Here is an 18,672-nt window from a genome sequence, read left to right as displayed (position 1 = left end):
ACGCACAGTCCTACAACGTCAAAACATCGCCAACAGAGGACACTGCGGCGTTTAATACTTTGATAGAAAGGGCAGCACTCAACCATGCCGTGGAGATGCATGCGGACCAGTGGACGAAGATTTCTTGTTTGACACTTTCTCCACCTCTGAACGTTCCACTAAGACTTTACCTATGCTTAAGGGGGTCCTCAAGCATGCTGCGGACATTTTCAAAGAACCCACGAAAGCTAGGGTTATCAACCCACGGATTGAGAAAAAGTATAGGCCTGCTCCAGTGGACCCCACCTACATCAAAGGCCAGTTCCCCTTGGACTCCCTTGTAGTGGCCAATGCCCGCAAAAGGGCAAATTCACAAACTAGTGGTGACGCTCCACCTCCGGACAAGGAATCGAAGATTCTAGAGGCGTCAGGAAAGCGAGTGGCAGCGCAGGCTGCTAATATTTGGAGGATTTCCAATACACAGGCCCTGTTGGCTAGATACGACAGGGCGCACTACGACACACTAGAACAGTTGTTCCAACACCTGCCTGATATGTACAAGGAGGGAGCAGAGATGATTATACAAGAAGGGAAATTTATTTCGAATGCGTCCATCAAATGCGCACTGGACGCAGCAGACACGGCAGCTAGGGCCATAAACACTAGTATGATGCTAAGACGTCACTCATGGCTCCACATCTCTGGTTTCAAGCCCGAGATTCAAACAACTCTGCTCAACCAGCCGGTTAACCCGGACTTCCTTTTTGGTCCCGAGGTAGACACAACACTCGAGAAAATAAAAAAGGACACTGAGACAGCCAAATCCATGGGGGCTCTGCAATCTCAGCAGTTTCGGGGCAGTTCCTTTCGTCGCTCCGGTAATAGGGGAGCCTCTAGAGGACAGGCTTTACAGCAGGCCCAGTACACCAAAGGGAGCTTGCAATCCACCTACACAAAGAATACCAGGGGTGGATACCGTGGGAACAGCGCCAAAGGCAGAGGACGTGGCAATAACAACGCCAGATCCTCCGCTCCCAACAAACAGTGACGCCTTGTCACTGCCCCCCGACCATCTAACACCTGTCGGGGGAAGACTCCAGCAGTTCCTGCCAGTCTGGGAAGGCATTACCACGGACAGGTGGGTGAGACAACTTATCCGATACGGCTATTGTCTAGAACTAACCTCCACCCCCCCCCCCAACATACCCCCAAGGCACCGTCCTATGTCCGCAGAGCACATGCACTTATTGCAGCAAGAAGTAATCTCCATGCTGCAAAAAGGGGCAATAGAGCTCGTGCCTGCAGAAGAACAAGGTACAGAGGTGTACTCTCTGTACTTCTTAATCCCAAAAAAGGACGGATCCCTGCGGCCCATTCTAGACCTCAGACCCCTCAACCAATACATCCTTTCAGAACACTTTCATATGTTAACCTTACAGCAGGTCCTGCCGTTGCTCAGTCAGGGCGACTTCCTAGCGACCCTGGACCTCAAGGATGCAGATTTCCACATTCCCATTCACCCAAGTCACAAAAAATATCTCCGGTTCACCATCAACAATCAGCATTTCCAATTCAAGGTTCTGCTTTTTGGGGTCACCACTGCCCCCAGAGTGTTCACCAAGTGCTTAGCGACCGTGGCTGCGCACCTTCGCAGACAACAAATTCACGTCTATCCCTACCTGGACGACTGGCTCGTTCAGGCCAAGTCAGCCCAGCAGTGTGCCAGCCACATCTTGCGCACGATTCACCTCCTTCACAGTCTGGGGTTCTCACTCAACTACACAAAGTCACACCTGCAGCTAGCCCATGTGCGACAGTACCTAGGGCCAACCTTGAACACTCTGATGGCAACAGCGCGGCCAAACTCTGCCAGGGTCGACAGCATGCAGCTGCTCATTCGGAGGTTCAGGCCTCAACAATCACTCCCAGCGCAGGTGTTCATGCAACTGATCGGTATGATGGCATCCTGCATATTCATAGTCCCGCACGCGAGACTGCACATGCGTCCCCTTCAAGAATGCTTGGCACGACAGTGGAATCTCTACGCTGGTGCTCCTTTGTACCAGATTGAACGGCTGCAGATTGTGCAGAATGCTGCGGCAAGACTGATTGGAAACATTCCATATCGTCAATCTGTAGCATCTTATTGCAAAAAATTGCACTGGCTCCCTATTGCACGACGTATCCATTTTAAGATTTTAATACTTGCTTTTCGAGCCTTGAACAACCTCGGCCCAGGCTATTTGAAAAAACGGATTGTCTTATCTCAATCTGTCGGAGCCTTACGTTCCAATAGTCTACGCCTTTTGGTTGTGCCACGCTTCCGTCTTTCTAGAGTGGGCGGTAGAGCTTTTGGAGTATCAGCCGCCAGACTTTGGAACAACCTTCCCTTGGATCTTAGATTTGTCCCCACTGAACCCATCTTTCGCCGCAAACTTAAGACTTGGCTGTTCTCCTCTTAATTTTCTGTTTTCACTTTTTCATTCTTGGGCTGGTTAGTTGTTAGCGCCGGGAAACCCCCTCGGGGGTAGCCGTGCGCTCTATAAAACCCAAAAATAATAATAATAATAAATAATCAGGCTCATGGGCATCTAAAAGACCTAGTGTTGGTGACCGGTCGTGCTTACAACTCTCTGCATTGGTGGACTACACAAAACCTTTGCAGGGGGCGACCGTTCCAAGAGCCTGTACCACAGATAGTGCTAACGACGGACACATCTCTCCAGGGTTGGGCAGCGCATGTCCTCCATTGCACGGTGCAGGAACTATGGACAACACAACAGCAGAAGATGCATATCAACCTGCTAGAGCTGATGGCAATCTTCATGGCACTGAAAGCGTTCAAGTTGCACCTGTGCAAAAAGGTCGTGTTGATCCGGACGGACAACATGACTGCCATGTATTACATCCAGAAACAGGGAGGCACACACTCCCCGCAGCTATCTCACCTAGCCCAGAGCATGTGGAAGTGGGCCATTCAGAGGAACATCTTCCTCATGGCGGAGCATCTCCCGGGAGTAGACCACAGATGGCGGACCTGCTCAGCAGGCACAGTCATCAGATGCACGAGTGGGAAATCCACCCCTCGGTGCTCCAACCATACTTCCAGCAGTGGGGTCATCCAGAGATCGACCTCTTCGCCACAAAAGAGAACGCAAAATGCCAAAGCTTCGCCGCCAGGTTCCCACAACCGCAGTCTCAGGGCAATGCGATATGGATGAACTGGTCAGGCAGATTTGCGTACGCTTTTCCCCCAGCCCCACTCATACCGCTGGTGGCGCGCAAATTGTGGCAGCATTCCTTGACGCTCATCCTGGTTGCTCCAACGTGGGCACGGCAGGCTTGGTACACCACGTTCCAGGAACTTTCAGTGGTGCCTCACCAGCGGCTGCACCTCACTCCCAGCCTCCTCACTCCGAGCCATGGAGACATTTCGCATCCAGATCCTCAACAATTGAGCCTAGCGATTTGGCTCCTGAGGTCATAGAGTTTGGCTACCTCAACTTGCCCCCTGAGTGTATGAACATCATTAAGGAGGCAAGGCGGCCTACAACCAGGGCGTGCTATGCAGCCAAATGGAAACTATTTGTCATTTACTGTTCCAACAATGACATTAATCCGCTAGATGCATCCACGCAGAACATCATATGTTATCTACTGCATCTGTACCAATGCAACCTAGCGTATAGTTCCATCAGGATACATTTGGCTGCTATAGCAGCTTATCTTCAGAACAGACAGCACCTTTCACTTTTCAGAGTGCTTGCCATCAAAGCCTTTTTGGAGGGCCTTAAAAGAATGATCCCTCCCAGACACCCTCCTTCGCCTGTCTGGAATCTAAATATCGTTCTCACCAGGCTCATGGGACCCCCCTTTGAGCCTCTCCATTCTTGTGAGATACAGTTTCTTACTTGGAAAGTGGCCATTCTAATAGCCATCACATCGCTGCGAAGAGTCAGCAAGCTTCAAGCCCTCACAATTCAAGAGCCCTACCTACAAATTCATGCTAATAGGGTGGTGCTGCGCACCAACCCCAAGTTCATGCCAAAGGTAATCTTGCAGTTCCACATTAATCAAAACATTGAACTGCCAGTTTTCTTTCCAAACCCTGACTCAGTGGCAGACAGGGCACTGCACACCTTAAATGTCAAAAGAGCTCTCCTGTATTACATCGACAGGACAAAAGACTTTCGCAAAACGAAACAACTGTTTGTTGATTTCTCTACACAACATAAAGGCAACCCTATTTCCAAATCAGGTATAGCCAGGTGGATAGTTAAATGCATTCAAATCTGTTATCAAAAGGCTAAACGCACTTTAACAGTTCCCCCAAGAGCGCATTCCACACGCAAGCTAGGGGCATCCATGGCTTTCCTAGGTAACATTCCTCTAGAGGATATATGTACAGCAGCCACATGGACCACCATACATGCATTTACCAAACAGCAAGCTGCTGTAGGACAGGCTGTTCTCAGAACTCTCTTTCAGACTGCTGCAGCTGGCACGGGCAACCGCTGATAAGGAGGTAACTACTATTTATTCTATGCACAGATATGAATTCAGCAGCCCACATGCCTCGAACGGAATATGCTACTTACCAGTATGCATCTGTTTTTGGCATGTAGGGCTGCTGACATTCATATCGCCCACCCTCCTCCCCGGTGCCTGTCGCAGCTGTAGCACTCAGAATCATTCTCAGGCATGGTCATCACTTACTGTATTACACTCCATCTCTGCCACAAGGGCAAACGAAACAATCTGAGGATGGAGAGGATGCCCATGCACACTGTAGTCCAGGGGAGGAGCCACCTATCTCGTGATACTTCGAAGACTCTTCCAGGCCAACAATGTGCAATCATCCGGACCCAACACTAGGCGGCGATCTATGCACAGATATGAATGTCAGCAGCCCTACATGCCAAGAACAGATGCATACTGGTAAGTAGCATATTCCATTATTTGTACCACTCTACTTACTGGAGTGAAAATAGGCAGTGGTTGTAGTGAGACCTTTGTAGAAAGAGGTTCATAAGGCATGTGTGCTCTTGTTTAGAAGCAATGTCTGCTATCTCAAGCTTTCTGCTGAGGGAGATGGATGTAGTCTTGTGAGTGACTGATCCTCACTTAAGGATCAGAATTGGGTTTAGCTAAAAATGTTTATGGTCTTGCACTCTTTTTGTTTATTTACAATGCCCCCCCCCTGCCAAAAAAAGTAATTTGTTTGCTGCCTGTTAGAGTTCCTGCTACTTAAATGCTAGTCATCAGCAGATTAAAATTCCTTCTAGTCTTGAAATGTCAATTTTTATGGTCTCGCTAAAGACCACTCTTGCCGTCTGTCGCAGACTGCATTGTATACAGTACTCCTCAGTCAACCCTTGCTCATGTTTAGATTGTTTTCTTGTCACTCCATTCCTTTTTTAGGTCGAGCCTAGTGCAGCGCGCATGCACTGATCTGCTAGACTTTATGTAAGGGCTTTCAGAAAGCTCACCTCCCGCTCGCACACGCTTGTGTGTGTGCTTTTGGTTTTGTCCTAGGCCTTTGCGTGCATCTTTTTAACAAAGACAGCAGGCAGTTGGCCAAAAGCTCTTTCCATGTTCACGCCTAATGCTTGCAATGACATGCAGCAGCAGCATTTGTTTCCAATTATCGTGCCCGGGCGCGATTATCACAAACATATGCTGCTGCTCGCAACCGCGCATGCACACCAGCAGCTCCCGCATCTCGTTTCGTCCTTCGTGGTTTGGCTACCGATGCAAGAAGGTTTCTTTTCCATCCAAAGGAGAAACTTGTCACAAGTTATGGTTTGCGCTTCAGAATGTATTCCCGTTTCTATACATTCACTTCAGCGCTTTCACTTTCGCTGCCGACCTCGTTCTGCTTCCTGCTGCCGGTGAGTCCAGCCGTCTGTGTTCCCCCCCCCCCCCCCAGACCCCGCACAAACTACTGCTCTGGATCACATCATCCCAGGGGAGGGGGTCTCTGTAACTGTGGGACGATTTCAGGCGGGCCTTGAGCTCCATGCCATTCCCCGCCAGCATGAAAGGCTGAGTTTGCCGCTTTTCCAGAGTGCGACACACCTGCATTCAAACATTTGCGGTTAGGCCCTCTGCAGCTCTACTTCCTTCCACCCACTACCGCGGTCACATCGTACTTCTCGCAATAGGACTCTCGGGTCTACGGCTACCTTACTTTCCAAATATGCAGCTCCATAATTCTGTAAAACTTGCATAATCTGCGAATGAATAGTCTTAAAACGTATAAAACTTGTGGATTCATAGGTGTTGCCTGTTTCTCGCAGTGTCACCCTGTTCCATTCAGTTTTGCTCTATTCTCTCACTTTAACCATCTCTCATTTAATTAGTTTCACTCTACCGCTTGTTTTCTCGTGATTCCATAAGGTCTTTCTCTGTCATTATCAATGTCGTCCCAGGCCCAAAATCAGTTTCTCTCAGTGCGTTCAGTTTGCATTTTGTCACTCGTCTCTTTTCTTGCATGTTTTAATTTTCATTATAATTGTTATTCTTTTATTTATGTTATCGACCTGGGAAGGTTGAAGGCAGAATGTTCTTTTTTGTATATTTTCCTCCCTTATTTTTCTTCTCTCCATTTTTAGCTTCAGGTGTGACCTATTCCACTGATGTGTGATTGTTGTGCATTAAAACAGTATAGGCATCCCAGCTACTCCATATTCCACGCACTAAGAAAGCAACATGGGGCGATAAGCGCTTCACAATTGCTGCTTCAAAATTGTGGAATAAGCTCCCTCTTAATATTAGATCAAGCTCCTCCCTACTCATATTTCGGAAGCACATCAAAACATGGCTTTTCAACCAGTAAGCTATGTAGGAGCTCTCTGCAATCTTAACGAACTCTAGCGCCGAGACACCGGAAGGTATTTGTGCGCTCTAGAAATTTTATAAATAAATAAAATAAATAGGTGCGTGTACTTTTCATACCTGACTCCAGGTGGGTATTTGAAACACCTGAAGGCTTGCTGGTTTGTTTATGGGGTGTTTTGGATTGTGACTGTTGCCCTGCTGCACAATGCATTATATCAAAACAGTCTGTAACAGTTCAGCAGGGTAATGCACACAAAAAGACTGTCCGGGGTAATACTCGGCACTTGTTAAATACAGTGCTAGGTTACAGCAAAAGTAAAATAATGAAATCAGTGGGGCATAAAACGCAATGATCATATCAAGGATTCAAAAACATTGCTTTATGCATATCATTGCCTAATTTTAGGGCCTAATTATTAGTCCCAATATCATGGGGACTTGATTTGCTTGGTATCACTTTGTTTATAGGTTTACAGGGTTTTTTACAAGGGTGTTCGCACTTCCGAGGCCACCCACCCCGCCCCCACCGAGAAGCAGTGTGTGGTCGGTTTTTAGGAGTAATGTGTATGCGATGTGCTCCCCCCACTAGTATTGTGATCTTAGAATGAGACGGGGAGCTGAAGCAGTCTTCAGCTCTACTCCTTTGAAATGGGTGCCCATAATGAAGCAGGCAGAAACGGAGACAAAGCAATTTCAAGACGCTCCCGCTCCTCAACTCTCGCACATGCTGCACTGTCTCCAGCTTTACCCTTGCTTCTTGCGGTGCATGATTACTACTGTACTTTCCCTCCCCCATCACCCACCCTTCACCCACCAAACCCAGAAATATGAAGTTTGACGCAGCAGCCCAGACACCCACCTCTTCGCCTGCTTCCTTCTCTCTTCCCATTTAAAAATAAATAAATGGATTTAGTCGGAGACGATAGGAATGTGCCAGATTGGATTTTATTCTCCTTGCCCCCCTGGAGTATCATATCTTCAGGGTTCCTCTCTCCGGAACCTCAGCACGCAGAGATTTTTATAAAGCACGAAGGAAGGCGATAATTAAAAACAAATTTTGTAAAGTGAATGGAGCCGCCCATGCTACACACAGTATGTGTTGCCAGATAATCACTTTCTTTGAAGCAGAAAGGCGCTTCAGTATACAGCAGGCTAGAGAGGTGCTGGAGATGACGGCTGCTCATGTTGTTGCATAAGCGATAGTGTGCTGCATGGCTAATCTCGTATAAGTTCCCAAAGGCGAGACCTATTGGCTATGCCAATGCTTGTTTTCACCAGTGGTTTTCCTCACTTCTCTGTGTTTGTCCCTCTCCTGAAGCATAGATTTTACACATTTACATTTAAAGTGCTAAGGTTTTCCGCTGTTGGCATCATGGACAGCACCTTCTGAAAACAATCACCCTTCTCTCCACTCTCACCCTTCCTCCTGATGCTGCTCACAGCAGCTGACGGGTGATATCCATGGTGATGTCCTCGATGTCCCCTTCCACTATCCTACCTCATGCTCTTCCATCGTGTGCTATGCGCCACATGATAACCTTGGTGATGTTCCTAGTGATGCGTGATGGTAACTGCTTTGTCAATGCTGTTGAAGTTAAAAGCTTATAAACTCTGCAGTCATTGATAAAGCTAGTATCCACATCAAACCATGTTAAAAGAATAGAAAAACAATGTTTTCTTTGGTTTGAATACTTTCAAGAAGGCTGCCATATTACTTGCCTCAACGTGTGTTGCGATAACGTTGTGTCAATGCATGTAATAGTACAGGGCTTTCTACTTATTTACCTTAGCTGCTCGGGCATTATCTGTCAATGCAGAGTCAAATGTTCCCATTACTTGGTCTCGTGATTACAATGGGAGAAAACCATTCAGATGATTCAATTGGTTCAATAATGTCTGCACTAACTAATTTGTCTAACTCCTTCGCCACTCCTCCACTCTCGCAATAATTGGAATAATTCTGGCCTTGTGTATCTTAGGGCACACACCCTCTTTTAACACAATGTGATGTTCAAACCCTTTCAACTTGCCATTCTTACCGCAGAACACCTATGGAAATCTGTTAAGCGTGCTATCCCTTAATCAACAACTAAAACTGGATCAGGACTATTGGGATCTAGAATAAAATGTGAATCACCTTAGTCTCTCCAGTCTAATACTGAAGGCCCTTTTTTAGCCACATAGTTTCCCTAGAGACCCTCTATTCTTAAATTTAAAAACCAAATTCCTGAAACCAACCAAATCTATTCTCTCTCCGGACTACTCATCTGGATTAATCTCTGGTTTAAGAAGTGTTTGCCAATTTTAGATACAGATTTGGAATTCCACACTTCATTAATAATGGTGAAAGGAGACCCAGAATCAGTGTATGACAATTTTCCACTTCCCAAGATTTCTGAAATTCTTGCACTGGTTTAGGGGGCTAAATGGTTCTCCACCAATAATTTATCAGCTGCATACCACCCGATCCAGTTGGCGTTGCAAAGTAAGCCTTACACTGCATTTAGTGTTTTCAGGATGACATCCTTGTTTTTTGGAAAGGTAGGAACACTGTTTTAACAGAAGTGTGGATGTGTTAGAAAATAATGGTCTGACTGCAGAACATGGGAAGTGTAAATTTGCAGTGCGTTCTGTATTCTGTTTAGGTCCTGTGTTGTGCAGTGATGGAATTACCACTAAACCTAAGCTAGTGGAGGCAGTACAGAATGCTCCACACCCTTCCAATAAGGATGAACTTAGGTCAATTTTGGGTCTTGTAGAATTTTATGTGAAATTTTTGAAAGGGTTCTCCAGTAAGGTATTCAATATTAGACAACTTCTAAAAAACAAAGTAAAGTTTGTGTGTCTGAGAAATGCGAGGAAGAATGTGCAGATATAAAAAATGCTATCTCTAATGCTACAGTGGTTTTGATCCTGAACTGGATATTGTGGTCACTGTTCATGCCAGCAATAAGGGTTTGGGTGGTGGTCTTTCGCATGTGTAACAAATACCAAAAAGCAAGGAGGTCTCCTTACAAGTCCAATTAGGGACAAGGAGAGGTAAACATACAACAGAACAAGTTCCTATATTTCCAAGATGGAAGAAAAACCTTTTTATGCATCCACTAATTACTCAAGAACCCCTTAGTGCCACATTGACATATACGAAAAACTAATTAAGAAAAATCAAATAAAATCAAATAAATTTTAAGAAAATTGAACAATTTATTCCATATAATACAATATTTTGCACAAGGAACTAGTGCCATACAATAAAGTTAAAAAGCTAAAAAATGTGTCAATCCACATGAAGAACAATAAAATACAAGTTGTCGACGCAGCGTTTCGGTATTTGTAATAACACCATCAGGACAAAGTTCTATTTAATAAAAGAAACATACAATTAGTTCCATGAAACATGTACTTCTTTTTCACACTTTTTTACTCTGCTAACATACAGTATTTACATTAAACATAATCTAAACATGGTTGTAACAATACTTTTAGGCACTCTCTAGATTCAAACATAGGTAGTTCTTGGTTCTGAGTTTTGTGGAGCCATTTTTAATCAACAATAAGTTGTTTGAGAGAAGCATTGACTTATTGTCACAAAAGTATAGATTTCTAATGCGCATACCTTATTAAAAACTGGAGTTTTTCCAACCTCTGTACTCAATTTGAGGTTTTTGTCATGTTCTAACCGTTTCTTCTTCTTTAGGTTAGTTGCTTCTGCTAATTTGATTTAGTCAGGTTACACTTTCTGGATGAGGTACCCTTTTAAAATACATAATTGGATTTTTCAATATATTATCTAGCCCATTAATAGTTATTACTGGCATGTTATGCTCTATCCATCTATTTGGTTTGGGGTGGTTACCTTAAAATTTCCTGATGTATGAGTTCTCTTTGAGGGCAAGGGAGCCACCGAGGTCTGTTGTTTTATAATTCGTGGCTGTATGAAAACGGATAAATTTAAATGGATACGTTTTGTTTTAAGGCTCTAGTTATTTTCTATCTAATTGGTTTACGAATAACTTAGAATCAACTTACCCGCTATTACGGATTTTGGCCTTTGGAGGTGCGCGTGACTGGATTTCCTGATAATCGCGCTATGTTCCTGTTTCTGTTTCGTCTTCTATAGGTAGTGTATTTAAATTGACCAACTATAGGGAACAAGATTCACTGAATTAGATTCATTCGTGTGGAAACTAAACTTATCTCTTTAGTTTTAATTTATGCTTCAGATTGATCCATTATTAGAGGATTGCTGGTTTATGTAAATAATGTCACCATCTATCTCTAAGGACACTGTGTATTCATTTATCTTTTTATCTCTGCAAGAAAGTCAGCAGAACCTCTCGAGTTCCTATTGAGTGCTGCCAATAGCGGATACATGACTAGACCACCCTTGCTCACTGGTTAGAGGCGGCAGACCCGGAAGCAGAGGACTGGCCGGGACCAGGGTTCAATTCCCGACGCGGCAGGGTCGTGAACCAGGGTCAGTGGACTCGATAATTGTCGCCTCGGTGCCTACTCTAACCAGGGATCACACTCGGCAACTCTGGGCATTAGCTTGCCTCATCTCCACAACGGCCCCCCACAAACGCCGGGGATGCCTGGTTTCACCTTGGAGATACCCAGGAGGGAACATCTCACAGGGAAAGCCAGGACGGGTTTGCCAGCGGTCTATAGCGCCAGGACGCCTCCGGGTAGCAGTGCGCTTTACAAGACACACACATTTACATTTATGCATATTGATATATAGATGGCATAGTGCATGTTTTCATGCATTGTTTCCGTGCATTATTCTTAAAAAAGGTATATCACGAGCTGCGCTTAAACTTGTTAGGTAGTTTATTTACAATTGCGGCGCCCGGTTCTAGAGTGCTGGTTGTAGTGTCTCGTGTTTCTCTTTAGATGGGCAATCCATCATGTGTTATACTGGTCTGTTTTGTTACGTACACCGCGCCCCCTCTAATGCAATTTTTCTATTCTAATGGTCATTAAATCTATCTTTATTCTGCATTATCTTGAAGTATTTTAGCACTCTGTTACGGTGCCTAAAGTACGACCGTATAACTATTCTATCGCTCACAGCGCAAGGTGGTAGCTGCCAATCACTTACCTATATTAGTAGAACCGGCCTCCCTGCTCCGCTTGTCACTCGTTCATTCGCTGTAGAAAAGTGGTGTCCTTATAGCTACAAAAACCGCGGGCTATATTATCGTATAAAACCCGCGAGATTTAGGGCGTGTGTTACCCGCATGGTCACGTCCGTTCCGGAGCGACGTTTCCTAAAAACTACTCTAGTAGTTTAATGTCCTATCATTTATATTTATTTGAGCGGCTCTCACGTCTTCATATTTATATTTATTTGGGCGACTCTCCTGTTTGCCCTGTCCATATATGAAGCTACTACCTCTCACCCTGGATGTTATTTCTATTAAGTTGGTGATAGGACAACTCGTGTATTTTCTTGTTTAAGCCCGAAAAAAAGTAATAAACTAGGATATTAACATAAATGTTTTAGCAACTCTCATGGGCATTTAATTTATAATATAGTTGTCATATCTTCACTATCTAGGTACACTTACCCTGAGTGACGTATTACCGGGAAAAAAATATAAATCGGCTAACATCTCGTGTTAAGTCTCTCGTTATTACGGTGGTACTAAGAACTACTATGGTAGTTTTCTATTTAGACACGCATTCTAATGACAAACACTTATTTAAAATCAATTTCAGCCAACATTATGGTTGTCTTCGATTACATAAAAACCAAAAGTGGGTAATAATCCACTGCTGTCTACTTTAGTTATGTCGGAAAACTTTTTTTAAAATTCATTTCAGCCAACTTTATTATTATCTTTGATTACACAAGAAACAAAAGTGGGTACTATTCCACTGCAATCTACTTTAGTCATGTATATGCTCATTATGAATGTTAACCAATTTACGGAGAGGGTATTTGATAGCTTAATCAATAATTCACTATATCCAGCAGTAAAGTCTCCTGGTTTGGATCCTACAAGGGTTATCAGCTCTTAATCGTCTTGGGCAAGTCAGCAGAATTTATAGAATGCGTTTCCAATATTCTCTATTATTTAGGCCTTTTCTTACTGAGTTAAACCGGGACATAAAAAATTGCTCCCGTTTCTTCCTTTTCAAGTCTTGGTTACCACCTCTATTGTTCAACTGAATGATTTCTAGACCACACCAAGTGAGATCATTAATTGTGTGGCGCGCTTCCTGCCAGTGTTCTGTTAGTGGTGCCCCTCTTTTATTGGTACGAATGGCAGATTTATGTTCATTGATCCGCACGAGAGGTTTCCTCTATATAGACTAGGTTGCAGGGGCATCTGATAAAGTATATCATATTTTTTGACCTACAATTAATGAAAGATTTAACTATGTGTCGTGTTGTTGTGGTTGATGCAATCCCCTTTAAGGACATTCTCACAATTAGAACAGTTCCCACAAGGAAAAGTCCCTGTTGGGAGAGGCGCATTGTTTATGCTTGGTTGTGATTTTTCGGCTTCTTCTCTATGTGTGTACTAGACTATTTCTAATTGTTTGATTTCGTCTGAACGCAAACATAGGTTTTGGGAGTATATGCCAATTCCTATTTATTATATTCTTTACTTTGCTACTTATTGCACTGTAATTTATTAACAAAAATCAGAGGTTTCTCTTTTTGATCTTGCCTCTGTTTCTCCTAGAAGAGGTTATCCCTGTTATAATATTTAGCTCTTTTATATGCATGTTTTACCATGCGTTTCGGGTATCCTCTATTAACAAATTTCTCAGTTAGGATCTTTGCATGTCTCTCAAAATCTTTATTTTGTGTACAGTTACGCTTTAGTCTTAAAAATTGCCCGAAAGGGATATTGTCTTTCTGGCATGGGGGGTGATGACTGGTGTAGTGGAGCATAGTGTTCCTAAAAAACAAGTGGTATATCCTGAGCTAAAAGTTCAACAGTATCAAAGTCCAATTATTAAATTCAATGAGTCAGAGTATCTTCATTTATTTTCCAATTCTTAAGCAAATCTAGTCTTCACCAAGAGAACATACATTAGCCGCTACCAACACGTGTTTCGTCTTGGTCTGGTGACCAAAAGACTTCGTCAGGGCATATGTCAAGAATAGATTATAATGTAGTTATAGAGGGTGTGCCTTAAACTGTCCTCGGCATTCACTCTTATATATTTAAAAGAAGTTCCACGTTTCCAAAGTAATCTCCATTAGTATGCGTTAATCATTAGCCGATCCTTAAAAGTCAGGAAGAGAGTATTGTACTCAACAGTAGTCGTATAAATGGATTCCAAACGACCCAATGTTGCGTTTGGAGTGAACTGGTGTCCTCCGAGTACAGAGAGAGATCACAAAATTTCTGATGCAGGCGGCGTACAGCATAGTGTTCCTATCCGTTTTTTTGTGAATAGTTCTACCTGTTGTATCCCATTATGTTTAAATATATCTAGGAACTCGCATTGATTTTTGTCAAAATGTGATGTAAGTGGATGCATAAAAAGGTTTTTCTTCCATCTTGGAAATATAGGGACTTGTTCTGTTGTAGGTCTTTCGCATGTGGACAGGGATGGAAAAGAGTCAATAATTGTGTATGCGTCACATGCATTCTCTCCAACAGAAAAAAATTGTCCGTTATCGAGAAGGAAACTCTGGCATCTGTGAAGGCCTTGGAGCACTTTTGATCATTTGTATGGGGTAAAGCACGGACGGTGCGCAGTGACCACAAACCCTTGGTCAAGTCGTTAACCACGGAAGGACTCTTTGACGCATCTGCGAGGCTGTCCATGCGTTTGCAAGATATTATTTATGCAGTGGTGTATGTTCCAGGGGGACAATGTGTTTACTGATTTTTTTTTTTTTTTCCTGTATGCCTACACAAATACAGGAGTGTGGTAAGGATGAATGGAAGGATTTGCATTTTGCATTTGTACACGGCCAAGGTGCACCTAGTTTTGAGGAAGAGACGTGGAAGAAGGAATATCCAGAAGACCATGTTCTTCAGCAAATTATTGTTCTTGTTGAACTTGGCTGGCCTCAAAGGAGCTGTATGGATGACCAGTGCAAAGGTTTTTGGGAAATCAGAAATGAATTATGGCATGGTCTTTAGGGTTGAGAAAGTTATTCATCCATCTATCCTAAGAGATAATGTTATTAAAAAGTGTCATGAAGGTCATTTAGGGATTGTAAAGACCAAACAGAGCAGAAAAGTGGCATTGGTGGCCCGAAATGGATTTGCATGCAGAAAGTTTAGTGAGGAATTGTCTGTGGTGTGCTAATGCAGACAAATCTCTCAAAACATCTGAGACCTAACATGTGCGAGCCGATTATTCCCAAAAAACCTTGGCAATCTGTGGCTGTGGACATTATGGGTCCAGTAGGTTCTCCATCCAATTATATTATTTCTGATTGATATTTTTTTGTAGATGGCTAGTTGTAAAAGTGGTAGATCGTATTAATTCTGCAGAGGTGTTGCGATGTATTGATGACACCTTTGTGGACGAAAGTTTATCTGTCCAATTGGTTAGTGATAATGGAGTTCAATTTGCATCTAATGTGGCAAAGGATTATTTAAAAACAGTAGGTGTCAAACACAGAACCACCTCTCTGTACAATCCCAGTGACAATGGCATGATTGAGAGGGTCAACAGAGTACAGAAAGCTGCTATACAGATGGCAACTCAGTATGGAGTAGACTGGAAGATTCAGGTTCAAAAAGTGGTTTGGACTTCTAGGACCATCCTTCATGAGGCTTTGGAGGTATTCTCTTTTAAAGTAATGAGAGGAAAGAGTGCCAGGACCAAATGCAATCCGAAGTGGCTTTTAAAAAGTACAGAGTTTAAGGTACCTATTGAAGAAGTGACGGAGAAAATTGTGGAAAAGCACCGGAAGTATAAAGAAGCTTATGATGGTAAAAGAGAATATAATAATGTTATGATTGCTAAGGGTGATTGGGTTGAAGTGAAGTTTCCTTGGCTGGTTAAGAAGGGCAATAGTCTATTTTCTGAACCTCTACAAGTGTGTGATGTTTTACGCAACGCTGTCCCGTCTTAATGACTGGAAAGTATGGAATCTTAAAAGAATTATAATTCTCAAGGAAGATCATAATATGTATACCGGAAATGTTGGTGGTTCTAACAGTCCTGATTTGGATTTTGAGGATGTAGATGATATTGGGAGCTTAGTTGATAAAGCCGTGGAGTGTGTGGATGGGTCTGGTGTGGTTAGTAGGAAGGATAATGCTGTTGTGTTAGATAATGCAGGATCCACTCTAATCTGTGCCTCTGGTAGCAGAGATTCAGGTCCTAGTCTTGTGTCCAACAGTGGGGATGTGGTTCCTGAAGAACATTTGGATTTTCATTCTGAGTTAGAGCCAAATAATGAAGCTCAAGTGTTTGGGAGGAAAGATGTAAGTGACAGTGTATTGAATAATACTAATGAGGTAGAAGGATGCAATAGAAGAGTTTGCAAAAGACCCAAATGGACGTCAGATTTTGAGTGTGTCAATTAATACTAGTTTGTTTTTTGTTTTGTTTTAGGGGGGAAGATGTGTTGTGTATTACTGTATTATATATAGGATTTCGTATTTAATAGATTAGGATTGTTCCCTTTTTAGTTTATTAATTATATTTTGTGTGCACATGCTCCCCTTGTTCACATTTGTAAGGCCAACTGCTGTGTCCAAGGTTCTGGATTGTACAGAACGGACAGAGGAGCTGGGCAGAAGAAGAGAGGACGTGTGCCAGGAGCTGTGCTGTCGCTGTTCCTACTTCTCAATTAATCACTTAAAAAGTACTCTTTGTTGCGAACATTACTTAACGGTATGCATTAGCAAGGATCTGATCTAGCCTCTTTTCTGATTGTACCACTAAATATACCACAACAGTTTTAATGACAAGTCTTTGAATAGTCTCACTGTCTCCATAACCAAGGGTTAATATACGAGCTTGGTTAGGACATCACGGTAGGGATCTTGGGTTCTCTTCCTACCATAGTATCTGAGGAAGTATGTAGTGTATTACTGTGGTATACTTACTGTTGAGTATTCAGCTGATTTTTAGAAAATGTTAATGTAAATATAGAGTATTCTTGCAACACAGTGACTATTTGGCCAAATAAGGATCAAGTAAGACTGGTCAAAGTGTAACCCTCCCTTGACCACATTATGCAATCTTGTGCAAGTCTCATTAATGATTTCTTTATTCTTTCCTCACTGTAGGGAGCTGTACATGGAGGGCGAACAGATGACGAGAAAATGGAGCTAAAATTTGAGTACAATCTTGCAGGCAGTTGGAAGTGGATCACCATTTACACTAAGCAGGTTGGTCATAGCGTTTTCGGTAAATACTAATGTTCAAAACTGGCATCTGCACATGTTTTAAAGGGGGGAAAAAGGGGGGGGGAACTCTTCAATAAAAAAACAAAACTGGCATCTGCACATTTCGTTTTCTGTTGCCTCGGGTTCTGTACCAATTTACACTACCATAATGATCCAGGGATGTACGGCAGATTTGAAGCCTCCTGGTACAACCCACATTCTCGATGGTAACGTAAGTTGACTATTATGAGTGGCGACTGTGATATAGAATTTAATTACTGATCTGACAATGTTTTATTATTATTAAAAAAAGGCTAAAGTTAAACCATATCAAGAAAACTCTTCACCTATGAGTTTGTCCAGTGGTGAATATACTCACTAAAAAATTAAATACTTCTAGTATTGTGCTGTTTCTGTACTTCCCATTTGAACCTATTCCCAGTGAGGACTCCTGTCTGTGGAGCCCTGACTATGAGCCTCATGCTGCGGGGTCTGACTTAAGGCCTCATGCCTACAAAATCTTTACTACCCTGTGACATTTTGGAAAAAGTACACATCGACAGACCGCATTCACACTTTCCACTCCTTTTCCAGTTTCTCACATGTTGAAATATAAGAGAAGGCAGGGAAGTGAATCTTTCCGGAGTATATGGAAGCCCAGGTGTATAGAATACTGGTGCACTTATAAATATGAGAAAAACACAGGGTCTTGACTTCTAACCAGTAAGGCTAAGCCAAAAATATCAAATAAATAGCACAATTGCCAATACTGAACATCACTTAAACCTTTCTGATATGACCTAAATGAACAAAAACATCCCGGTCCGTTTTATAAATTAAGTCTCTAGTTTATTTATTCTTTTATTTCACTAGTCAGACTTTTTTTCTTTTTTCAATTAAAGATTTTTTGTGCATAAACGAAAGAATTTAAAAAGACATGCAAAATGTTGCAATTACATACAAGATCTTTACAAATTTACAACACATTCATTCCAAACTTTTGGCCAAGACATCCATCCAACACTCAATCTAAAAACACACATACCACATAAACAAATGAAGCCTTTTGTCAACGCTGTTTAGTTATGCTAATCAATAAATCCAAATGTTCTTATTTGTAAATGTTCTTTTAACAGGGATATAGATTACAGGCAAATCTTTAGCTCCTAACACAGTCCTTCTAGTTGTTTTTCATTGACAGTAGGCCAGGTAAGGTCGACTTGTTTCGAACCCCCAAATGCGGGGTTCTCATCAGGACAAAAGATTTCTTCTCAAAAGCAGAAATGACTTCCCTTATTATGGGTTGGATATTGTGGACACAGATCACTCTCAAGACGTATGGAGAAGCGTGAGCACCATGGCTCTGTGTAGCGTGGCTCAGAAAGTCAGTTAATTCGGCAGAGTCCTTATCCTTTAGGCACTCTGTGGACAAACGGGGGCAAACATTAGCTGTTGTGTGCAAAGTCCAGCTCCGTGTGAAAGTGGAGCTGGACTTTGCACACAATCTATATTCTATAGTCCCTGTTAA

The 18,672-nt window shown here is 42.8% G+C and overlaps 1 protein-coding gene across 1 annotated transcript in view; it reads left to right on the top strand.

Annotated features, from left to right (window-relative positions):
• SNX31 (sorting nexin 31) overlaps window positions 1–18,672 on the top strand; it is a 250,558-nt gene that overhangs the window by 177,753 nt on the left and 54,133 nt on the right. Inside the window, exon 11 of the mRNA XM_086966061.1 lies at window positions 17,046–17,147. Coding sequence (XP_086822187.1) covers window positions 17,046–17,147 — 102 coding nt within the window. The remainder of the gene's footprint in view (window positions 1–17,045; window positions 17,148–18,672) is intronic.

The sequence above is a fragment of the Lissotriton vulgaris genome, chromosome 4_1 (assembly GCF_964263255.1).
Source record: "Lissotriton vulgaris chromosome 4_1, aLisVul1.2, whole genome shotgun sequence".
NCBI classification, from domain to species: Eukaryota; Metazoa; Chordata; class Amphibia; order Caudata; family Salamandridae; genus Lissotriton; species Lissotriton vulgaris.
This window is presented reverse-complemented; position numbering and strand designations above follow the sequence as displayed.